The following is a 21,485-nucleotide window of genomic DNA, read 5'->3' as shown; positions in this document are numbered from 1 at the left end:
CGAGGGCGTGGCCAACTTGGGGCGGACTGTGGGGGCGCGGCCAATCCTGGATGACCTCCATTCCCAGAACGCCTCTTCCCGCCGCTTCCTCCCCCTTTGCCGCCCGCTCCTTAGCTGATTGGCGCTTCCTCTGCCCGCTCGGCGCTCATTGGCCCTCGCGCCCGCCCGTCGCGCTGCGGAGCGCGTGTGGTTGCGAGGTGACGGCCGCGCGCAAGATGGCAGCCGCCATGGCGGCGGCGGAGGAGGCGGCGGCGGCGGAGGAGCTGGCGGCGCTTCTCTCCCCGGCGGCGGGCCCGGCGGCGCGGGCAGGCGCGGCCGAGGCTGCGCTGGCGCTCTCGGGGGTCCCGGCGGGTCGGCGGCTGCTGGCGGAGCGGCCCGGGGTCGTGTCGGCCCTGCTGGAGCTGGCGGCGGGGCCCAGTCCGCCGGTGGCCCGCCGCGCCCTGGGCTGCCTGGTGAACCTCTCGTCCGAACCGGCGGCCGGCGGGCCGCTGCTGGCCGCGCTCCCCGTCGTGCTGGGGCTGCTGCCGGGCGGGCTGGCCTGCGGGCTGCTGGCCAACCTCTGCCGGGAGCGCGGCGCGGCCCGGCGGGTGCTGCGGGGACTGCGGGAGCGCGGCACCGGGATGGCACCGCTCCTCCAGGCCCTCGGCGAGCCCCAGCCGCCGCCCCAGCTTGGCCCGCTCCTCTGCAACCTCAGCCAGCTGCCCGAGGGTCGCCGCGGGCTCCTCGACCGCTCCCGGTAGGGCTCCGCTGGGAGGGGGGGCGGGGGCGGGGGTCTCCAGCCTGGTGTCACCCCCCGTGTCTCCCGCAGGTGCTCGGTGCAGCGGCTGCTGCCCTTCACGCAGTACAAGGACTCCGCTGTCCATCGCCGGGGCATCGTGGGGGCTCTCAGGAACTGCTGCTTCGAGCATGGTGAGAACCCCCTGTCCGAGCTGCAGAGCCCCACACCGGCTACCGGGCTGAGCCGCCCCTGCCATGGGCTGCGATGGGCTGTCCCACACTGCCAGCCCGCTCAGGAGCTCGGGGTGCTGGGTTTGGCTGGGATGGAGTTCACTTTATAGCACCCACAGGGTGCCATGTTCCAGACCGGTGACCGGTGTGGCACCGGTAGGACAGCCAGGCTTAGCCGGTGCTGGTTGGGTTTAGCTGGTGCTGAGCAGCGTTCACACAACATCAAGGCTGTGTGCATTTCTTGCCAGCGAGTGGGTTGGGGGTGGGCAGGAGATTGGGGGGACGCACGGACTGGAGGGATGTCCCGTGCTGTACAGCGCCACGGTCAGCACTAAAGCAGGGAGGGGGCCGAAGCAGCCATTGCGTGGGGGTGGGCTGGGCATCAGGCTGTGTGGAGGGACCAGTGCCTTTATGTCGCCTGGGGCTTTTGTGTTTTTTCCCCCTTCACTTACCGAGCTGCCTTTATCTTGACCCATGGGTTTTTTTTGCTTTTGCTGTTCTGAATCTTTCCCCAGTCCCACTGGTGGGGGGAGTGGGTGAGCAGCTGGGGTCACCCCACCGTGGCGGCCCCGGCTGGGCTCTGGCAGCTCCTCTGACCCCCAGCTGTCCCCAGAGGACCATGAGTGGCTGCTGAGTGAGGAGGTCGACGTTCTGCCCTTCCTCCTCCTGCCTCTAGCAGGCCCCGAGGAATTCCCCGAGGATGAGATGGAAAGTAAGTGGGTGTCAGAGTGGGTGTCTGGGGGCTGCTGGCCCTCTGCCTCCCCCTGAGGCTGCCTCTCCCCCAGTGCTGCCTGCGGACCTGCAGTACCTGCCACAGGACAAGCAGCGAGAGGAAGAACCCGACATCCGGAAGATGCTGCTGGAAGCCATCATGTTGGTGGGTCCCCCTGGTGAAAACTGTGGTGGGGCAGAGGGCAAGAGCCCAAGCGGGGGCTCCTGTGGGGTAAAAAGGTGCTCGGGGCTGCCCCAGAACATGCTGTCTGCTGGGAGATCCATACTGGGAAGCGATGATGTCTGGGCTGGATGAGTAGGCGGTGAGGTGGATTGAAAACTGGACAGGCCCACAGGGTGGTCGTCGGTGGCACAAAGTCCAGTTGGTGGCCGGTGACCAGTGGTGTGCCCCAGGGGCTGACACGGGCTCTGGTCCTGTTCGGTGTCTTCATTAACCTTTTGGATGGCGGGGTAGAGCATACCTGCGGTACGTTTGTGGATGCACCGAGCTGGGGGGAGTGGCTTGTACTCTGGACGGTCATGCTGGTATCTGGAGGGACCTGGAGAGGTGGGCTGGCAGGAGCTCATGGAGCTCAACAGGGAGAAGGAACAACCCCAGGCAACAACTTCTGCTCATACCAGAGAAGAGACGGTGTGATGTTCACCCAAGCCAAGTGCTGGGTCCTGCCCTTGGGTCACAACAACCCCAGGCAACGCCCCAGGCCTGGGGCAGAGGGGCTGGGAAGTGCCCAGCGGAGAAGGCCCTGGGGGTGCTGGCTGACAGCCGGCTGGGCATGAGCCAGCAGTGCCCAGGTGGCCAAGGAGGCCACCAGCCCCCGGGCTTGTGTCAGCCCTGGTGTGGCCAGCAGGAGCCGGGCAGGGATGGGGCCCCTGTGCTCGGCACTGGGGAGGCCCCACCTCGAATGCCGGGCTCAGGTTTGGGCCCCTCGGGACAAGAAGGACATGGGGGTCCTGGAGTGTGTCCAGAGAAGGGCAGCAGAGCTGGGGCAGGGTCTGGAGCACAAGTGTGCTGGGGGGCGGCTGAGGGAGCTGGGGGGGTTTAGCCTGGAGAAGAGGGGGCTGAGGGGAGCCCTTCTCGCTCTCTGCAGCTGCCTGAGAGGGGCTGGAGTGAGCGGGGCGTTGGCCTCCCAATAACAAGTGATAAGACAAGTGGAAACAGCCTCAAGCTGCGCCAGGGGAGGTTTAGATTAGATATTGGGCACAGTTTCCTCGCAGCAAGGGCTGCCAAGCGCCGGCACAGGCTGCCCAGGGCAGCGGTGGAGCCCCCATCCCTGGGGGTATTCCGAAGCCGTGCGGACGCGGCGCTGAGGGACGCGGTTTAGTGCCGGGCTTGGCAGGGCTGGGTTAGCGGTGGGGCTCGAGGACCTGACGGCTCTTTTCTAATGTAAATGATTCCATGATTCTCTGGTCCTGGACAACCAGCTCTGGGTGTCCCTGCTTGAGGACCAGGTGACCCCCAGAAGCCCCTTCCCCCCCCACCCCCCAGCCAGGCTGTGATCCTGCATGAGGGGGCCAAGGAGCTGCCCTCTGCCCCCAGGCCGGGCCCACCAGTGTCCCCCTCTCCCTGCAGGCAGGTTCTCCAGCCCCCTGCAGACCTTGGGGGGCTTTCCCACCCCTCCTGGAGTCAGAGCAGCTCTGTGGCAGCCCCTCTCGCCGTGGGGCGTTCCATACCCCGCAGAGGGGCAGGGGAGAGCGTGGCCTGCCATGCGGCAGCCCTTGCCCATGCTGCTGCTCCGTGTCCTTCGCAGCTCATGGCCACCAAGGCCGGCCGGAACATCGTGAGGGAGAAGGGGACGTACCTGGTCCTGCGGGAGCTGCACCGCTGGGAGCGGGAGCCCGACGTGCTGGCTGCCTGCGAGAAGCTCATTCAGGTGGGGAGGAAGGTTCCAGGGTGCTCCGAGGGCTCTGTCCTGCCTCTTCCTCGCTCTCTGCTCCCCGCTGGGGCTGCGGGGCTCCTTGCAGAGAGCCCTGGGGAGGGGTCCCGGCATCCCACCGGCCTGTCCCCCCTCCCTGAGCCTTCCTCCCCCTCCTGGGAAAAGGTGCTGATTGGGGATGAGCCTGGCCCAGGGATGGAGAACCTGCTGGAGGTGAAGGTCCCTGAGGAGGTGGAGCAGCAGCTGCAGCGCCTGGATCGGGAGGAAGAGGAGCGGTGGCGGCGGGAGCAGGAGGAGCGGGAAGAGGCGTGGGGCTCGAAACCGTGCCCCGAGGAGCTGTCGCGGTGAGGGGCTGCTGCCTGCGGCCTCTCCCATGCAGCTGGGTCACCCACCGGGCGCTGCTGCTGAGACGATCCAGCTGTTGGGGCACCCTGCTGCTCGTGAAGCAAGTTTGGGGTGCTGTGGGGCAGGTTCCCCCTTGCCTGGCAGAGCTCTGCCATTCCTGTGGCAGGATGAGACTGGAATACGGTGGGGGAGATTCGGGAGGGGGCCACAGCTCCCTGCCCATGGCTGTGGGGCTGCCCCAGTGCAGACCCCCGGGTGCTTGGCTGCCGCTACGTGGCTTGCAAAATAAAGGGTTTCCAGCCCAAACCTGCTCTGACCCCAAGGAGGGGTTTGGGGAGGCTGGGGGCATGGGCCCCACTGGGGGAGGTGGCATCCTCTGGGAAAAGTGGGGCTGGGTGCCTCCAGTCCCCATCCTGGGAGGATGTGGGGGGGCACAGGGTTACCCCCTCCTTGGGAGCACCCCCCGGGATTCCCCCTCCCATATCAGGGAACCCTGGGGATACAGGGGAAGTGCCTGGGTGGGGGTCCCTGTCTGCAGGGTGCCCCTGGGTGGGGGTTCCCCACTCTGGGCTGTATCTGGGTGGGGGTCCCTGTCTGTGGGGGTCCCCATGCTGGGATATACGCGGGGGGGGGGGGGCACGCTGGGATGTGCCTGGGTCGAAGTCGGGATTGGGTGCGGGTCCCTGTCTGTCTGCAGGGTGTCCCTGGGTGGGGGTCCCTGCTGTGGGACACCCCCGCGGCCCTCTCGCTGCCCCAAACTCCCCGGCGCGGCGTGGCCCGGGTGGGTGGGGGGCGGTGGTGGGTGGGGGAAGGACGCCCCACACCCAGCTTTACCGTACTGGCTCATTGGGACACGGGGGGCGGACGGACAGACGGACACAGGGCGGGGGGGAGCACACGGGAGAGCTCTCGCTGCGTCGGCGGCCCGCCCCACGGCCACGCCGCTGTGCGCATGCGCGGGGGCCGCCTGCGGGGCGGGGCCCGGGGCGGGACAAAGGGGGCGTGGCAGGGGCGTGACGGACGCACCCGGAAGCGGCGCCGGGGGCCGAGCGGGTCCCGGTCCGGCGGCGGCCGCGGTGAGTGCGGCGTGGGGGGGCAGGGGAAGGGAGCGCGGGCGGCGTGGCGGGGAGCCGCTGCTGCCTGCCCTCCCCCCTCCGCTGGGGCGCTGCCCGCTCTCCCGGGGGGCTCCGGGGCCTGGAGCCGCCAGACCCTTCCCTGGCACCGGGGAGCGGCCGGTGCCCCAGCCCGGCGCCCGCCACCCGTCCCCCCCGGGGAGCCCCCTGCGCTCCCCTTCTCACTCCCGGGAGGCACCGACTTCCGTGGGGAGCCCCAGCGGGCACCCCCGACTGCGGGCGAAGCTCCGGAGCCCCCGGCGTTGGGAAACCGGGATGGCTGCGTGGCTTCCCGAGGGAAACCGGGGCAGCGCCTGCCTCCCCTCCACCTCCGTGACACGGCCCCCCCCACTCCGCAGGGGAGGCGAATGGCTTTGTCAAAGGCCGGGGTGCCGCGGCGGGGTCGGGGTGCTGCCCCGGGGTCGGGGTGCCGCGGCGGGGTGGGCGGCACGGCTGGGGGACGAGCCCTTCGGGGCCGGCTGTCCGGCCTGCCCGGGGTGGAGGAGGCTTGGTGGGCAGTGCCGGGCTTGAGGCAGCCAGGGAGGCCTGGAACGTCGTCCCTCAAATCTTATTTTAGGGAAAACATGTCCGTGCCTGGCCTGGCGGGGGTCGGTTAAAGCAGCTGAGCCCAGCCCTGCCCCGGCGGCGGGGCTCCCGGCCTTGCCAGGCGCTGGAAGCTTCGCTCCCTCGCTCTTCTACCTGTTTTTGGGGGATAAATATTCGGAGCGTGGCCTCGGCTTCTCCGGCAGCACGCAGGGGCTGGCTGACCAGGCACCCGCCTCAGGCTCGCCGTCTCACCAACGCGAGGGGCTGCAGCTACGAATTCCTCCCAATACCAGAAGAGGAGTTGGTGTGGGGTAGTTTCGCTTTTAAGTCTGTCCTGCTAATGTGAAAAACATCGTCTCGTTCGCAGGTCACGAAGGAAGACGCGGCGCGGAACCCGCCATGCTCTCCCTCCGGCTCCGACCTCTCTAGGGACGGTCCTGGGGACCGATGGAAGCGCGGTGCCTGCTGCCTGCCGGCCTCTCGGAACCAGAGCTGGGGCAGGGCGGTGTCTGCCTGCGAGCAACGGGCGTTTCGCCTTCCTCGTGGCTGCCGTAGAGCATCTCCTCCGCCTCGCTGCGCCCGACGTTGGCTTTCTGACCCGCGCCAGAACCCCAAAGAGTATTCTCCGTGGAAGTAAAGGTAGCGTGTAAAAATAGGTTCCCCAGGGATCCCCGGGTTTGAGACCGAGGAAGCTGCCAACTGCCTTCTGCTGGTGGGGAAGCTGAAAACGCGGAGCATGACGGAGTCACGGATAAAACGTGAGTATGGGAGTGCGGTGGGAGCGGGCGAGGGGCTTCAGGGCGCCGGCCCTGCCGCGGGAGCCTCCTTCCCTCTGGCCGCAGCCCCCCTTCGCCTCGGGCTGCTCGTTGTGCCCGGCTCCAGCACAGCTTTTCTGCGCTGCTTCCGGAGCCGGGCGGGAAGTCTCTCTCGCTAACAAGGCTGAATTGCCTTGCCAGTGCCCTGGGGGAGCTCGGCTCTGCCTCGGCAGGCCCTCTGCGGTGGAGCCGACGTCGAAGCTGCCGGGCCTGGGCTGCTGTAGCTCTCCGCAGCATCTGGAGAGACGTAGTGGTCGGGGACGGGAGGAGGGAGCCGTTCTCTGTGCACAGTAATTCCCTGCCCTAGAAATTAATCTCGGGCCTTGTCTCTGCTGCAAATTGCATAAGCTTAAATAGTCTCTAAATGTTTAAACTGGTATAAACCCTTGTATGTTCCCTAAACTGATCCCAGCTAGCTTTGAAATGAGCCTTTTTTTTTTTTTTTTTAAGGCAATAAAGAATTTTCTGGTTTAACTAAGCCACGGGGAAGGGATGGCTTGGGGTGGGAGCAGGGATTACCGTCAGCAGCAGCACCGGGTCACGTTGGCTTTAACGTGACAGCGTGGCAAACGTCTCCACAGTCCCCTGCCTTGGAAAATGAAAACCCCCAAAGTGGGGCATCTTTCTTCCGTGGGCTGGGTGTGAGCCATGGGGTGGGACTGCGCGGCCTGCTCCGAAACTAATTAACCTTATTACGACAAAGGCCCTAATGAGAAATACGCTGCTCCGCAATAACAATTAGGCTCTCGGAGCAGAGTCACTGGCTGATGGGTGCGAGGGCGCAGCTCTGGGCCGCAGCAGCGGCTCGCTGCCGGCAGGACCTGGCTGGGCTCCGTCCCTCTGCCCGCTGCCGCGTCGGGGCAGCGTTTTTAACGGGACCCCGCAATCTCAGGCAGCCGAGGGCGTCGTGCCTGGGGACGGCACGTTGCTGTCGGTGCCCCGTGGCCGGGATAAGAGCCGCCGTCATTGCCCGTGCTCCCGGGGCTGTTCCCAAGCGGCAGCTGGTTTGCGTGGCCGGAGGGATGGGAATACCAGGGAGGACTTTGCTGCGTATTAGCTCCTAACTGGCGACATCCGCTCACCCCTGTGGAGCCTGACCCGGTGGTGGGATTCAGCAGCACAACCACGAGGGCCACGGGGCTCCTCCAGCCCCTGACCCACAAGGATGTGCCTGTGGTAGGTCCCACATGTCAGCCCTGTGCGGGTTCCCCAGGCACCTCGGAGGGTGCCGGTGCCCGGCTGTACCGCAGCTCCCGGCCCTTGGTGCTGCTGCCCAGCCCTGGTCTAAAACCTCCAGTGTAATAAACCCCTCCTCCTCCCCGCTCCAGCGAGAAACCTTAGAGCCAAGTTCACCTTGGCCCAGAGGCTGACGTGGTGCTGAGCCGTATCTGTAGGGTCTGCAGTAAAAACACCTGGGAAGCGTCCAGCACGGCTTGGGGGATGAGGGTGAATGAGCCCTGGGGGGGATCGGGAAGGGCCGCGTGGGGAGTGCCATCATGTTAAAGGTGATGTATCTGGGAGGTGAGCCCAGAAGAGATGGTTTTGGGAGGTGCTCACTGAGTGGGAAACAGAAGGGCTGGTGAAGCTTAATTTAGCTGCGGACGTGGCTCATGGAAGGAGGGGTGAGAAGGCACAGAGGCTCTTCCGTTGCTGCTCTCGTTAGTCCAGGAGACATTCAGAGAATACAGAATCTTTGCAACTTGCCTGTCTTGCTCAGGGCTTGCTACGACGTTGATGGATGCCACAACAGATAAGGACCCGCTAGTCCAGGAGCAGATCTATAATGCCTTGTGCTACCTGGGGGAGTCCGAGCCGGAGGAGATCCTCAACTCCTGCGATGAGTACCTCCGGCAGCATGACAAGGTGGGGGTCTGCTCTGCTCGGTCCTGGGAGTGCCAGCAGGATGAGAAATCCTTCCTGGCAGCTTGGGGATATTGGCTGTGTCAGCGAGCAAGGGAGGTACCGGGGAGGATTGGGGCTGGGAGAGCGGTGGACCAGCTGGCTGAGAAGTGTGGTCCAAGGCGCTGGAGTTGTGCGGGTGAAGAAACGGCTAGAATATGCTGTCATGGATGAGAAACGGAGTAAAAATCATTGAGTTTTTAGTGTTGTCCGAGTCATTGCCTCTTCCTGCGCAGGCTGCGTGGTGGCAGTGCTGGCCGGTCCCTTGCCGGGTGTCTCGCAGCTCTGCGGCATGCAGGGTTTGTGGTCGGCTTGGCTGACCGGCCGCTTTCTTCCCTCCCTTTTCAGCTGGCCTACCCTCACCGTGTGATCATCCTGAAGGCGATGGAAACGGTGGTGAAGAACAGCATTGCCCTCTTGGACAAAAGCACGGCGAAGGTTGTTATCTTCCTGGCGTCTAATGAAATGACCAAGTCAAAGGTATGACCTGAAAGCTCCGGCTCTTTCTGCCCCTGGTCGCAGTAAATGCTGTGGGTCTGGGGCTGCCCCAGCGGTCGCAGTTACTGGGACCCCTTTCGTGGAAGGGAAGGGCCGATTGCACACCGGCTTCTGGACTTGGGGTGGTGGAGGGAGGAGGGGACGGGCTGCGTTCCTCTCTCTGGGAAGAGGCGGGGACGGTTTGGCTGACGGTTTTCTTCCAGCGCAGCATGTGTGCACAGCTAAATAGAACTGGGGTGCTGAGAAGGACCTGGACAGGCAGGTGGGTATTAGGGCAGGAAGGAGCAGTGCCTGGAGGGGCTGCAGGTCCAGGTCCGCCCAGGAAAAAGATCGCATCTGAATCTTAGGCCTGTTGTTTAGCCCACCCGGTGTGATTCCTCACGGCGTTTGGAGCCGGGCGCGACGCGTGGCATTTTAGCGAAGCAGAAGCAATCTCCTGGGGAGGCTGCGTGTCTGGGGCAGCGTCTGTTCTGACGTGGTTTCCTCCGTCCGCGCCAGGAGGTGATCCGGGACTGGCAGCAAGCCGCGAGCAACGTCCTTGTTGCGGTGGGGCAGCGCTTCATCAACAAGGTGATGGAGGAGGTGCTCACCAAGTTTCAGCCGGGGATCCTGCCGCACTACTTCGTCATGCAGACGTTTGCAAACCTCTCTGTGTCGAACGGTGAGTTGGCGACCTGCCGCCCCTGCGCCGGAAAGGGCCGCGGGAGCGTTGTGTGCTTCAGGCGTTGTAGCTCACGCTGTACCCGACTAGCGCTGCCGTGGGGCACCTCCCCGGCGTCGCGCGTGCCGGGCCAGCCAGCACGCTTCAGAGCAAACCTCTCGGGATCTTACGGCTTAGCCTTGGTGCTGCTAAACAACTGCTCTGCAAAATAACTCAGTGATGAAACGTGCTGAAAAAGGAGTAAACAGCAGCGTGGCAAGACGGAGCGCTGGCAGTGGTACCCGCCGGGTACCTGGCCATTCCCAGAGCACAGAGGAGCTGAGTCCCTGTAAAAGTGGGTTTCACTGCTCAGCTGAATCTCTTTAAAGTGTTTGCTGCTTAAAAGCAGCAGGAATCGGAGCTGCCTGGCCCTTGTCTTAGGGAATTCCCTGCTGGGCTCTTGTTTCCAGCCATCCCAGAAAGACCGGGTTTAAATATGGTAATTCTAGGCTGGGACTTCAGAAAAGAAGTCTTGCTGCGGAGAGATCCGATGGTGCCAGCGGCGAGTTGGACGTAGCCTGCAGCAAACCGACTCTGAGAAAGGGTAGTGAACTCCAAGGGCTGGGAGGAGTGAGCTGCTGCTGTGCTAGGGCTGACCGCACCACGGGCTGGCCGGCTCCCACCCGGGGCTGTCGGCGTCGCTTGCGTGGTGAAATCGGGCTCCCGGCTGGTGGCGATCGCCGGGCTGCGGCGAGACGGGTTTCTCCGGGTGCCCGCGCTGGCTCTGCGTCCGCGTAGGCTGTGGGGCACTTGGGTGTTTGCCGCGAGCAAGCCTCTCCTGCTTTTCTTCCCAGTGTTTGGAATGGTGCCTTTTCTCAACTCCATCCTCGGGACGATGCTGCCCATGCTGGGAATGGCCAAACAGGACCACATGAAGTCTGTCTTCTGCTACGGTAAGTTTTTTTTCTGGTTCTTCTGAGGCTGCAGCGACTTTCTAGGTGCGTTGTGGGAGACTTTTTCCTTTCCCTGGGAAAGGAGGGGCTGGGGCTGGAGAGCTGGCTTGGATGGGCCTTCCCTGAACATCTGGGAGCAGGGACCTGGCTGGCTCGAGGTCACTGGGATCCAGCAGAAGTCCCTCTCCGTCTCCTAGCTGATCCCTGTCCCTCCCATCTCATAGCCTAGTACTGCTGCCCTTCGCTTTCTTCTCTGGCAAAGAGGACGGGGATACTCCAGAGCTGTCCCGACTCAGGTCGAGGTGACCGCCCCAGTGGGATGTGCTACTTGAGACCCTCCTATAAACCAGGCTGTCCCTTTATTAAGACCATGAACCTGGCACCTTGACCAGCGTTAGCCCCGATAGGAATCATGAGGAGGCCGGGATGCAGCGCTGGTGCCAGGCCAGCTCTCATCCGAGCCACTTCTATCATTCCCGTGAGCCGATTTCAGGATGTGGTGCTTCTGGTGGGCGGGCAGGATGTCACGGGGCTCCCTTCTCGTGACGCCCTCCTCCAGCCCTGCGCTGGCCAAAAGCAACCGCTTGTGCAGCGGGGTTTGATGCAGAAGTACCAGCGCTTACACAGCCAACAGACAGCCTGCTCAGCTGTCCCTCGGTCTCTCGCCAGAGCTGATCCCTTCACCTGGGCACGCTGGCGCGTCCTGGTGTGGCTCCTGGCCCGAGTTGCTCTGTGTTTGTTCTCCCGAACACGGGGCTCTCCCGAGCGCGGGGCGGTGGCATCCACGTCCCGTACGGCAGGAAGCCGGGGCGACATGACAGCCTTAATATCCAGCCGAGGATTCTCAGGATTTGTGGTTTACTTTCCAGAGCTGGGCAAAAATAAAAGGCTGCTTGGGGGAGTGCGGGTTCACGGGCTCTGATAAATACCGCGGGAGCTGCCGGAGCACGCTGCTGGGGCGGTTGCTCTTATCTCTTGCTGATACTTACACCCAAGGCCTGGGAATCTGGTGTGGTTCTGTGCATCGAGGAGGCAATAGGGTGAGCGGGAGCCTCCCGAGCAGCCCTGTAAACCGCAGGGGTGGTGTGGGACTACCTTCAGCAGTATCTCTTTCTCCTGGAAGCGAGGAGGTTTGTGTCTGAACTCGTTACTGGGGTCTGCTGCAGCCCAGTAACAGTTTTACGCTGTCGGACAGGAAGGGCTGCTTCGACCTGAAGAACTCGCGTTCTGTTACGAGAGCTCAAAGCAGGAACGTGCAGCTCTCAAGCTGTTTCTCTGCAGGCGCGTTCTCAGAGAGCCAGCGCCAAGGTCAGGCGATCACCGTGAGCGCGAGCGTCCTCCTTCAGCCAAACACAGCCAAGCCCGTGGGCAGGTTTGGCCACGGGGGTTGTTGGTGTTGGCAGCCCAGGTAGTTCAGGCTGGCTGCAGGCGATCGCAGAGCAGGCTGCGTGTTCGTAGACGGGAGGTCTGCTGCTGTTCCTCTCCGAGACGCCTTATCAGCGGTGCCTGGCCCTGCGGAGAAGGGATCCTTCTGCTCGGGCACCATGGGGTGGACCGGCGCATGGCCCATGGGGCTGGTAAAACTCGGTTCTGAGGTTTGGGTGGCTCTTTCTGGAGCAGCCTTCTGCCACCAGCAGCTCTTTCTCCTTCGTCGCTTCCAGCAATTGCTTCTTTCACCTTTCTGCTCCCCGCTCTCCCTGCTCGGTCCTGAGAAACGTGACGTCCCGGCTCCGCGCGTGTTCCCTCCGAAGCAGCTGCTGCTGCTGAGGCACGGTCAGTTTGTTGCTCTTGCGGAGTATTTGCGACCTCTCAACTCATGTCCTAAAGCACACGGAGTCTCCCGAGCGCTGCCGGCGCTGGGGGCCGCGGAAGGATGAGCATCTTTAAGCAGCCCCGTGCGTGTCTGGAGCAGACCCTGCCTGATCCCAAACCCCCCGTGTGCCCACGGTCACCCCCTCGCGACCACTCCTGGCCACCGCTGACCGCGGAGCGTGCGGACACCCGGGCCGAGGGCTGGGGCACGGGTGGACGTGCCTGGCCGGGCCCTCCCGACGGCACCAGGAGGCTGCGGTGCGGATATCGGGCTGCCTGCTGCCGGCGGGGTTCAGCCGCCGGCAGGACTGGGAAGACGTCCCCTGCCAGCGTGCTGGATTTCTGGCTCCGTGCGGCTTCTGTGTAATTTTTTTTGCCAAAGTTTTCAATAACTGAAAGGCAGGTGGGGTAACTCTGGAGTCAGCATGACCGTGCGATGGCGGCGGGTCTTTTTGGGGTGGTTTTGCTGTGCCGGGCAGGCCCGGTGCTGAGGGACAGGGACAAGGAGGGACCGGACTGGTGGATAGGTACACAGGGCTCGATCTGGGCTGAATGGGGGGCAGATTTGGGGACGTGAGCCTGGTTTTACCGCTCCGGAGGAGTCAGCAAGGTACCGCTTTCTGACCTGGGAGTGATGCTCCCCTTGGTGGCCCCACTGTAGGGAAGGGAATGAGCTTCCCAGATGTGTCCTAAAACCGTGCTGGCTGGGGTAGCTATTGCCCTGGCGCCTGGCTACAAGCTTTTTTTTTTAAAAAAAATAAACAGGAAAAAAAGTAAAGCCAGGCTAGCACTGCCCGTTGCCCTCACATCTGCCCAGCTTTAAGCTGGGGGAGGACTTTTAGGTGATGTTTTTGGCTAGATATGTTTACTTTTATCAAGCCAAACTTGTCACAGAAACTTTAGGAGGATGTAACCTAAGCAAGGGTGTTCTGACTCCAGCCTGGGGATGAAGATGGGCTGTAGACTTTGCTCCCCGCTCCAGAAAGGTGCTGGGTGAGACGGGGGTGAGCTGGGGGCCCTTCCTGGCCCCTCTGAGTGGGCAATTCGATGGGAATTCCCAGTTTCTGCCCAAAGAGCAGCCAGACCCTCCCTGCCATGGGTGGTTTCTCCGCAGCAGAAGCTCCACTGTGCAGCATCGGACCCTTCCGCCGGTGGCCCATCATCCCTGTGTCCCCTCCGCACCCTCCCCATCTGCCTGAGCCGTGGGGAGCAGGTTGGGGGGTTTCTGGCCCCCCATTAAGGATGGCAGCGGTCCCTTCCAGCCAGCGGGACGCTGCTTGCAGCGCTGCTTTCTCGCGGGCTGCCGGCTGGGTCGCGGCGAGGGTGAGGAGGCATGTGATTGCAATGATCTGGCTTCGGTACGAGGGCACGGAGTGACTCAGCGTCTCTGATCCTGCCGGGCTGAAAATAAACATCTGCTGTAGGCGAGGAGGGAGCGGAGGCTGTGCAACCCCTGCTGCGTCAGCCTCGCAGGGCGGCATCGTGGGGTGGGCACGGCTCTTCTCGGGAGCCCCCCCCCCCTCTTCCTCCTCCTGCGGGACCCTGCTTCCTCTCTGGGTGTGATAATGTGGGTGCATCGAGCTTGTGCGGGGGCCTGGAGAGCTGGCGTGCCCTCGCGTCATCTCGCATCGTCGGGGGCCGTGTCAGCCTCTCCATCCCACTGGTGTGGGGTCCCGTGGGCATGAGGAATCGGGCACGACCGGGCTCCTGAGTCCCAGCTGATAGCGTGGGTGCCGGGCGGTTGTTGTGCCAGAAGCACTGTGCTCCCCCATCACATCTTGCTGCGATGTGGGGCCAGCTGCTCGTTTCCTTCTGTCTTCCATCTTCTGCCACAATCTTACTGTGGGAAACCTCCTGCCCAGGGTGCCAGGGCATCGCGGGGCTCTTCACCCCAGTGGTGCAGGATGTGGCTTGCGAGGTCTTCCTCCCTGGAGGAGCTGAGCAAGCTTCCACTGAGCCTGACTTTCTGGCAGGAGCGGGGCTGCCGTGCCCGGGGAGGGATGGCTCAGTCCCACGGGTGTCCCATGGGTGCAGCGGCCCCTTCCCCATGGTGCTGCTCTAGGACCGTCCGCAGGAGCCGTCCTTTTCTAGCTGTAAGGGGCTGATGAGCTCAGCCTGGACAGGCTGTTCCCGGCAGCCCTGCTCAAGCCGGGGTTTGGACCCGCTGAGCTCCGGGGGTGCCTCCACCTTGGGCAGGCTGTGATCCTTCTCCTCCCCCCTTGCCTCAGCCTCAACTCACAGCTCCCGCTCCGGTGACCGGTGATGCCGGCAGCCGGGGCTCTGGGCCTGGCCGGGTCAGCAGCACGACACCGGCTCTGCAAGCCCCAGCCTGCTTCCTTCGTTGAGAAATGGCTAGCGGAGGGCGAGAAGGCTAGGAGAGCCTCGCTGAGCATTAATGGGTTAAGGAAGGGAGCATGTGCGTGCCCCCGGCAGCGCCTGGAGGGAAATCAGGGTCCGTGCGTGTGCGCTCCGGTGCCTGCGGGTCCCGGGACGGGGCTGGAGGGAGCAGAGGGACGGACAGACGGGTGCGCTGGGGCTGGAGGTCGGACGGGGCAGCCGGGCAGGGCTTGCAGCGGGCAGCGCTTCCCGGGACTGCCTGTGAAAGGCCGGTGCGGGGACGCTGCTTGGGCAGACCTGCCCGGAGCACCGGCAGCCTGCCGTGTCCGTGTCCAGCAGCAGCGCGGGGCTCAGCCCGGGGACATTCGTGCCGAGCGTCTGGAGCCACGTCCCGCACCGGAGCTCCTGAAGCTGGGGGCCTTTTCGGTGCGTTCCACTATTGGGTAGCTCCAAAAATAAATCCAGAGGAGTGTTTGCAGCCCTCAGGGGCTGCCAGCTGAGACCTGCTCCTGGTGGTAGGTGATCCCTCGGCTGCCCCAGGAACTCTAAAGCCTTGGGGAACCCCATAAAGCCATGGCAAAGGCTTCGTCGGCGGAGGGGATGGGAGGCAGGGATCCCCTGCAGTCCGCGGTCTCCAGCTGAGCCTTGCGTCTGAGCCAGGACACGTGCCTTTATGCAAACGTGCTCTCGTCACCGGTCCCGTTCGCAAGAGGGAAAATAAGACGTGCTCACACGCGGCGCTTGCTGGCCCAGGGACCGGGCGAACTCGCTGAGGTGCGGCGTGCTGGCTTGCCTGCGGCTGCGAGGCTGTAATTCTTGGCCGCCCTGGCTGCGAGCGGATGCGTAGAAATAACCCGTGTGGCAAATCCAGGCTCTTGTGGGTCAGCGGGGCTGGTTCTCTGGAGTTGGTTGTGTCAACCCTGGCCCAGGAAGCGCAAAGCAGCGTGTATCTCTGGTGTGGCTGCCTGCCAGGATCCCTCGTAGCCAGGGCACCCCTCGGAAAGTCTCTCAACCTGCCAGGGAGAGTCGTGGTGCATCTGCTATCCCTCGAGATGCTGCCCAGTGAAACAGCACGTCAACCATCTGCTTTCTGGAGGGGCTAAAACAAACATTCTCTTGTATGTGTGGAAAAATCTAATTGCACGATCTGTCTGGTAGCGCTGCAGCACTTCAGCGAGAGCATCCAGGAGTACTTGGCGAACTTGGACAAGGCCCCGGACCCGACGGTTAGGAAGGACACCTTCTCAAACGAGATCTTCAGTGCGTACGAAGTGCTCTTCAACAGCTGGCTGCAGCACCGGGAAGCCAAGGTGGGGGGACGGGGGGCATGGTGGGACCTCTCTGGGTGCGGGGCGGGGGGCTGTTACTCTGACGTCGGCCTTGCAGCATCTCAGCTGTGCCCTTTCATAAGGACGTGGCCCCCAGAAGAGCAAGCTCTGACTTTGGGCTGGATGCTTTTCCCGCCGTGCCCTCCGGCTCTGCTCGGTTCCTCCTGTCCTCGTGTCCCATACGTAACGTGCAGAACGGGTCGCTTGCTTCTCGTTGCTGGAAAGCAGAGCATGGGGTGCTTCTGCAGCCCTTTGGGGGGGCAGCCTGGGCATACGGCACGGCTGGGAGATGGCCAGCCAGGTTTTGCCCTCTGTAGGCAGGGGTGACGTACTTAGGCGTCCCCCTTCTCTGCTGAGCACCCCTTGCACTCAGACTGGCAAAGCCAGGCGAAATGCTGTCCCTGCCTCTGCTCAGAGCCTGCTGGAAGCATCAGGAAGAGCAGCTCCATAGCCATGGAGCGATGCTGTGGCAGGCCCGGCCGGCCGGGGTCTGGGACATGCTTTCGACGCACAATCTCTCCGTGCAGCTGAGACTGGCTGTGGTGGAGGCTATGGGACCTATGAGTTACCTGATGCCCAGTGAAAAGCTGGAGGAGCAGCTCCCTAAGCTGATTCCAGGCATCCTCGCCCTCTACAAGAAGCACACGGAGGCCTTCTACATATCCAAGGTGAGCGGCTCTGAGTGCTGGTGTCGCTGGCCGAGGACCTGTCCCCAGCCCCATTGACTGGGGGCCTTGCTGGGGCGTAGGGTGGGCAGCGTACCTCTGCCCGCTGCCACAGGCTGGGCTGTGATTCAGCGGCGCCGACAGCCGTCCGTGAACGCAGGAGGGACGCGGAGCAGCGGCTCTGCCTGTCCCAGAGAGCGGCGTGCGGCCGCATGGGAAAGCGGCAGCAGCAAAGTGGTCCCAGTCCTTACCTTACCGATGGCAAGCTCATGCCACGCCTCCCCCCAGCTGGAGGGCTGGCTGGGCTGCCACCACCTTTTCCGTGCGAGACCCCCTCTCTCTGCATCGTGAACCCTCTCGTTGCTGAGCCCAAGCCTCAGGTGGCTGTGACGGTGATCTGGGAGGGTGGAGCGGGCTGCAGCCCGTCTCCGCTGCCGTCTCCGGGCACTGGGTCGTGTCCCTGGTTCTCACCGTGCAGCCAGCCGAGGCTCGCGGTCGCCGGCGTGCCTCTTCGTGGCCTCCTGCCACGGCACTGGGGGAAGAGGCAGCTGTCTTCGCCCAAGCGAAGACGGGTTATGGAAGAAGGGTTCATGATCCCTGCTCTTGCCTGCAGTCCCTCCCCTTGGGCTGGCATAGCACAGGGGTCACGGTCCTATGTCCTCCGGAGCCCAAGCGTTTTCCTGATGCTAACTCCAACCCGGTCTCTTGCTGAGCAGAGCCTCTGCCAGATCCTGGAAGCTTCTGTCAACATCGGCAGCCGCAGCCTTGATGTGCAGCTGGACTCTCTCCTGGGCACCCTGCACCCCCAGGTAGGGGCTGGGCGGAGAGCGGCCGCCCTCGGGAGGGTGGGCGTTGCGTGAGGTGTGACGCTGGAGCCTGGCCATGAGCTCAGTCCGCAGGGCTCGAGGCTTCCCCTGGATCAGCCCGCTGTCGGGGCGTGCAGCCTGCTCGGCTTTTCTGCCCCCTGGTCGTGCCCCTCTGAGGCTCTCGGCTTCTCTGCTCGCCAGCGGCGTTGCCCGCTCTCGGGCTCTGGTGGCTGATAGATCCAAGGAGTCACACGCACAGTCGAGTTGTCTGAAGTGGGAGCGGCCCTGGCCGCACAGTTACGCAGCAGATTGAAAACAAACACCTCAAAATCAATGGCCCTTTTAAAAAATTTGCTCTTTGAGAATAAAAGATGGCATTGATTTGCCACGGAGCAGTGACCGTGCAGAAGCCCTCCTCAGGCTGCCGAGCCCGGGCTCCTCCTCAGCCCCAGGGCTGCGGGGTCTGTTATATTATTAAACTCTTAAAATCATGCTCCCAGGCTGAAAACAGGTCTGAACCTTTTTCTTTTTCTTTTTTTTTTTTTTTGATAACTTCACTGACTCTGACCAGCAGAGAGGCTGTCCTTTAAAATACACGCTTTACCAGAGTAAACAAGCAAATACAAGTTGCGTTTGTAGGAGCTGCTTCTTGATGACGGCCTTCGACAGGCAAAAGCTGCTCATGGCTGCAGAGGGTCTGGGGCCGCGGGATGAGGCCGGCCTCCCGCAGCAGCTCTGGCTCAGCCACAGACCGACGTGTCTTTTTGGCAGAGCAGAGCGAGCGGGTGCACGTCGTCCTTGCTGCAACGTAAATTGAATTAAGAGCCTGAATTACTTTGATAGCACCCAGAAAGGTTGACTCCTTTGGAAGAGGTTCTGGAGGAGGTGGTCAGCGGTCCTGGCTGGGTGGTTGGGCATGTTTAAATGACAGAGGAGCCTGCAGCTCCTGAGCAGGCGCCTCGATCTCAGGTGGGCTCCCTGAGATGACTTACCCTCTGTGAGCACAGAGCCCTGCTCGGGCAGAAAACACCGCTCTGGACACCCGTGTGGTGGGATGCTGTCACCCACCGGCCCGGGGCTTTGCCCGTGCCGAATCTCCGCGCCGCGCCTGTGCCGAGCACGGCTCTGCCTCTCCAGGGCTGGGTCTGCATCCTGCCGGCGCCCACTGCGGGGACCGTCCCTGACCGCGGCTATTTCTCCGACAGATTTGTGCTCCTGCAGATCCGTCTGTCCCCCTGACCGTTAAAAATCACACTGAGGTTCTTCGCTGCTTCACCGTCCTGGGTAAGGCCCGACGTGGCGTGGCTGTCCCGAAGCCCGCCGAGCCTTGGAGAGGGGTGGGCGTGCTGCGCCGCGGCTCGGGGTTTTCCCGGTGTTCCGTGGTCCTCTCCAAGGACTTGCACGTGGTGAATGGAGGGGTTCGTTCCCCCTGGCCTCAGCTGGGCTTGGGGGATATCTCGGACACCTCTCAGCCATGTGGGGAGATGGAGGGTGGGGGTTTCTGTCCTGGCTCTAGCCTGTGGCTTCAGGCTTGCACAGCTTTGTGCGTCCCTAAAGGCTGGTGCGCGGGGAGAGCATCTCTCGCTGGAGCTCTTTGAGGAAGAGCATGGGGCCAGCTCCGCTCGCCTGGAGCTCACTGCTGGCGCAGGCCTGGTCATCCCCTTCCAGGGACCTTCCCAAAGGCGCCTCGCTTGGTTTCAGAGGCTTCTTCAGAGCCTTTTGAGCTGCACCAGCCCGCCGAGACCTCTCCAGGAGCCGGGCTGTGCAGCGTGCCGTGCCTGCGGTCAGGGGCAGTAGATGTAGCTTGACTTTGGGGGTACCCTGCTCATCCGTACTCCTTGTTGCTGTGTCTCGTGTACAGCTAATGCAGTTGTTATCCCGGGTTACTGCAGGCGTTCAGAGCACAGCAGGGTCCCCTGCGGCCGGACTGAGCAGGTGGTGTGGGCTGACCTACACCTTATGTGCTCCCAGCCTGCACGTGGAGCTCTGCCCGGAGCCTGGTCTCCCCTAATTTTGGCTCTCCCCAACGAATGGCTGTGGCATTTTCTGGGCAATTGCCAGAAAAAGAGCAGCGGTGTGACAAGCTGCTGCTGAGTCACGGTTGGGTGATGTCCCTTTCTTGCTAGCCTTTGCGAAGGCAAACCTGCAGCCGAGCTGCCTCTGCCTGAGCAATCTTCAGGCTACCCTGCCTCGGAGCAGCCCATCCCTCCCCAGACATGCTTCTCGAATGCCCACGAGTGTTGCTCCAATTTCAGCATCCATAGACTGGTTTTATTTTTAACAATCAAAATGTTTTGACAGACGGGGCAGCACTTGTTGGAAGGTATAATTTAAACTCCTTCAGCTCCTTAGAGAGGGCAGGAAATCTGCTGAAAGCGCCTGAGAAAAGCTCAGGTCTGGGTGCAAAGAGAAGGACGGGCCGGTTAGCCTGGCTCGTGGGGTGGCACAGCAGCAGGCTGCTTCCCCGGGGACCTGCCTGCCCCGCACAGCCGGGAGAGGAGGAGCGGTGCTTCCCGAGCTCCACGCGGTCTGACGCAGCAGGCAAAGCCCTGCGGTGCGTAGCGGCCCCCGGTCGCGCGTTGGGGATATACGGGGCAGGGTGCGCCTGTGTAGGGCACGTGGCGCCTGCATCCCGAACCTCTTGCGCCGTGTGCCGTCCCCGGGGCGATGCGCGTCCGTGTGACGGTTGGTTTGGCTCCCACAGCCTGCTCGTTCCCTGACCGCGTGCTGGCCTTCCTCCTCCCGAAGCTGGAGAGCAGCAACGAGAGGACCCGCGTGGGGACGCTCCTCATCATGAGGCAGATCATCAACAGCGCCCGTGAGTACGGGGCAGCTGCCACCTGGCTGGCCGTGGTCCCTGTCGGGGTCTCGAAGGAGGAAGGCGTGGAGGGGCTCCACGCAGGCTTTCTCCTTCCTCTGATGCATCCCTTTCCACGAGTCCCCTCGTTCCCCTGCTGGGACCTGGAATGAGCGGGATGAGGAGACGAGCCCATCCTTGGCTGCAGGGTCAGGGGAGAAGGAACCCAGTCTGGCAGCTTGGCCAGCTGGGAAGGGGGTGAGGGACAAAGCCCTTCCTGTTGGGGAAGGGGGGATGTTCAGGATCAGCAGCTCTGTCCTCGGCAGCTCAGGAGCATCACTGAGCTTCAGAGTCTGTCTCTTCTATTTTTTCCAGCCTCACAAATGGAAATTAAAAAGCCCTTTATTATTTCGTCTATGAAACTTACTCTGCAAGACAGCAATAATAAGGTAAGCTGAGCTTCTGCTCTTGTGGGGGGTACTTCAGGGGTGGGGGGTTATTTCTGGGGCCCTGCACAGCTGTGCCCCCTCCCTCTGCCAGCCGGCTGTCCTTCGCCTCCTCCCATAGCTCATCTCCCTCCTGGCTGGGGTTTTGGCCGTTCTGCCAAAGAAGGCACCCTCCCGGTAATGGGGGAGCACCTGGGGACTCGATTTCTGTCTGTGCCCTCTGCAAAGAGCACGTCCGAGCGCGGGCAGCCCTGCCTAGCAGGGAGTATGGCCGCTGCGAAGTGTGGCCCTGCCTGGAGCGCTGCCCGTACCGAAAGCGCATGGCGCTGCCAGGGGCACCAGGCTGCCGGTGACTCAGCTCACGCGGTCGCAGGGTGCGTCCCGCTTGCAAAACACAAACCTCGCTGTGCCAGACGTAACCGCAGCGGGTGGCGTGGCCGTGGGCTCCTGCCCGCTCCCCTCCGGACAGCCCCGCGGAGGCGAGCAGCGGCAGCAGACCCCGCTGTCCTGTGCGGTGCCGCTGCTGGCAGAGCCCAAACCCAGTTGAAGGGCTGTATGTAAGACCTGTAATAACATTCCCCGCTACCGAGGAGGAGGAGGAGGCGAAGGACAGCTGTGAGGAGGAGCCTGCGGCAGGCAGAAGCCCCCCCTGCTCGCAGCTTCTCCCCTCCGCCCCGCACCGATGGTGCCGCTGCTGTGCCCACGCAGGTGAAGCGGGCTGTGGTGCAGGTGATCAGCGCCATGGCTCACCATGGCTACCTGGAGCAGCCCGGCGGGGAGGCGATGATGGAGTTCCTCGTCCGCCAGTGCGCCCTTCCCTCGGATGCGGTAAGCATGTCCAGGTGGGGCAAAACTCCTAAGGAAGGGCACCCAGGTAGGACTGGGCAAGTCCCCGTCCTAGCTGTGCACACCTCTGGCTCCCCGCAGCGCCG

At 63.2% G+C, this 21,485-nt stretch overlaps 2 protein-coding genes across 5 annotated transcripts in view; both read left to right on the top strand.

The window, feature by feature from the left end:
* Positions 1 to 35: 35 nt before the first annotated feature.
* On the top strand, positions 36 to 4,205 carry HGH1 (HGH1 cochaperone). Its single transcript, XM_075086029.1, has 6 exons — positions 36 to 736; positions 809 to 909; positions 1,562 to 1,660; positions 1,734 to 1,825; positions 3,429 to 3,551; positions 3,720 to 4,205. Exons 1-6 carry the CDS (start codon positions 51 to 53, stop codon positions 3,900 to 3,902), a joined length of 1,284 nt encoding a protein of 427 aa, XP_074942130.1. The 5' UTR covers positions 36 to 50; the 3' UTR covers positions 3,903 to 4,205.
* Positions 4,206 to 4,897: 692 nt separating this feature from the next.
* Positions 4,898 to 21,485, top strand: part of MROH1 (maestro heat like repeat family member 1) — a 56,453-nt gene continuing 39,865 nt past the window's right edge. For all 4 annotated transcript variants that reach the window (XM_075086018.1, XM_075086016.1, XM_075086017.1 and 1 more), the window contains exons 1-13: positions 4,898 to 4,975; positions 5,925 to 6,315; positions 8,090 to 8,235; positions 8,620 to 8,751; positions 9,268 to 9,430; positions 10,264 to 10,362; positions 15,670 to 15,821; positions 16,367 to 16,507; positions 17,221 to 17,313; positions 18,516 to 18,594; positions 20,015 to 20,128; positions 20,483 to 20,556; positions 21,262 to 21,381. In XM_075086018.1, coding sequence (XP_074942119.1) covers positions 6,294 to 6,315; positions 8,090 to 8,235; positions 8,620 to 8,751; positions 9,268 to 9,430; positions 10,264 to 10,362; positions 15,670 to 15,821; positions 16,367 to 16,507; positions 17,221 to 17,313; positions 18,516 to 18,594; positions 20,015 to 20,128; positions 20,483 to 20,556; positions 21,262 to 21,381 — 1,335 coding nt within the window. In that variant the 5' untranslated portion in view covers positions 4,898 to 4,975; positions 5,925 to 6,293. The remainder of the gene's footprint in view (positions 4,976 to 5,924; positions 6,316 to 8,089; positions 8,236 to 8,619; positions 8,752 to 9,267; positions 9,431 to 10,263; positions 10,363 to 15,669; positions 15,822 to 16,366; positions 16,508 to 17,220; positions 17,314 to 18,515; positions 18,595 to 20,014; positions 20,129 to 20,482; positions 20,557 to 21,261; positions 21,382 to 21,485) is intronic.

The sequence above is a fragment of the Phalacrocorax aristotelis genome, chromosome 2 (genome assembly GCF_949628215.1).
Source record: "Phalacrocorax aristotelis chromosome 2, bGulAri2.1, whole genome shotgun sequence".
Taxonomy (NCBI): Eukaryota; Metazoa; Chordata; class Aves; order Suliformes; family Phalacrocoracidae; genus Phalacrocorax; species Phalacrocorax aristotelis.
Note: the sequence above shows the minus strand (reverse complement) of the source record. Positions and strands in the feature narration are given on the sequence as shown.

Coding starts and splice junctions, on each gene's coding strand:
- HGH1 (XM_075086029.1), top strand. CDS start 51: ATGACCTCCATTCCCAGAACGCCTCTTCCCGCCGCTTCCTCCCCCTTT. Junction 910..1,561: donor GAACTGCTGCTTCGAGCATG/GTGAGAACCCCC, acceptor AGCTGTCCCCAG/AGGACCATGAGTGGCTGCTG. Junction 1,826..3,428: donor TGCTGGAAGCCATCATGTTG/GTGGGTCCCCCT, acceptor TGTCCTTCGCAG/CTCATGGCCACCAAGGCCGG.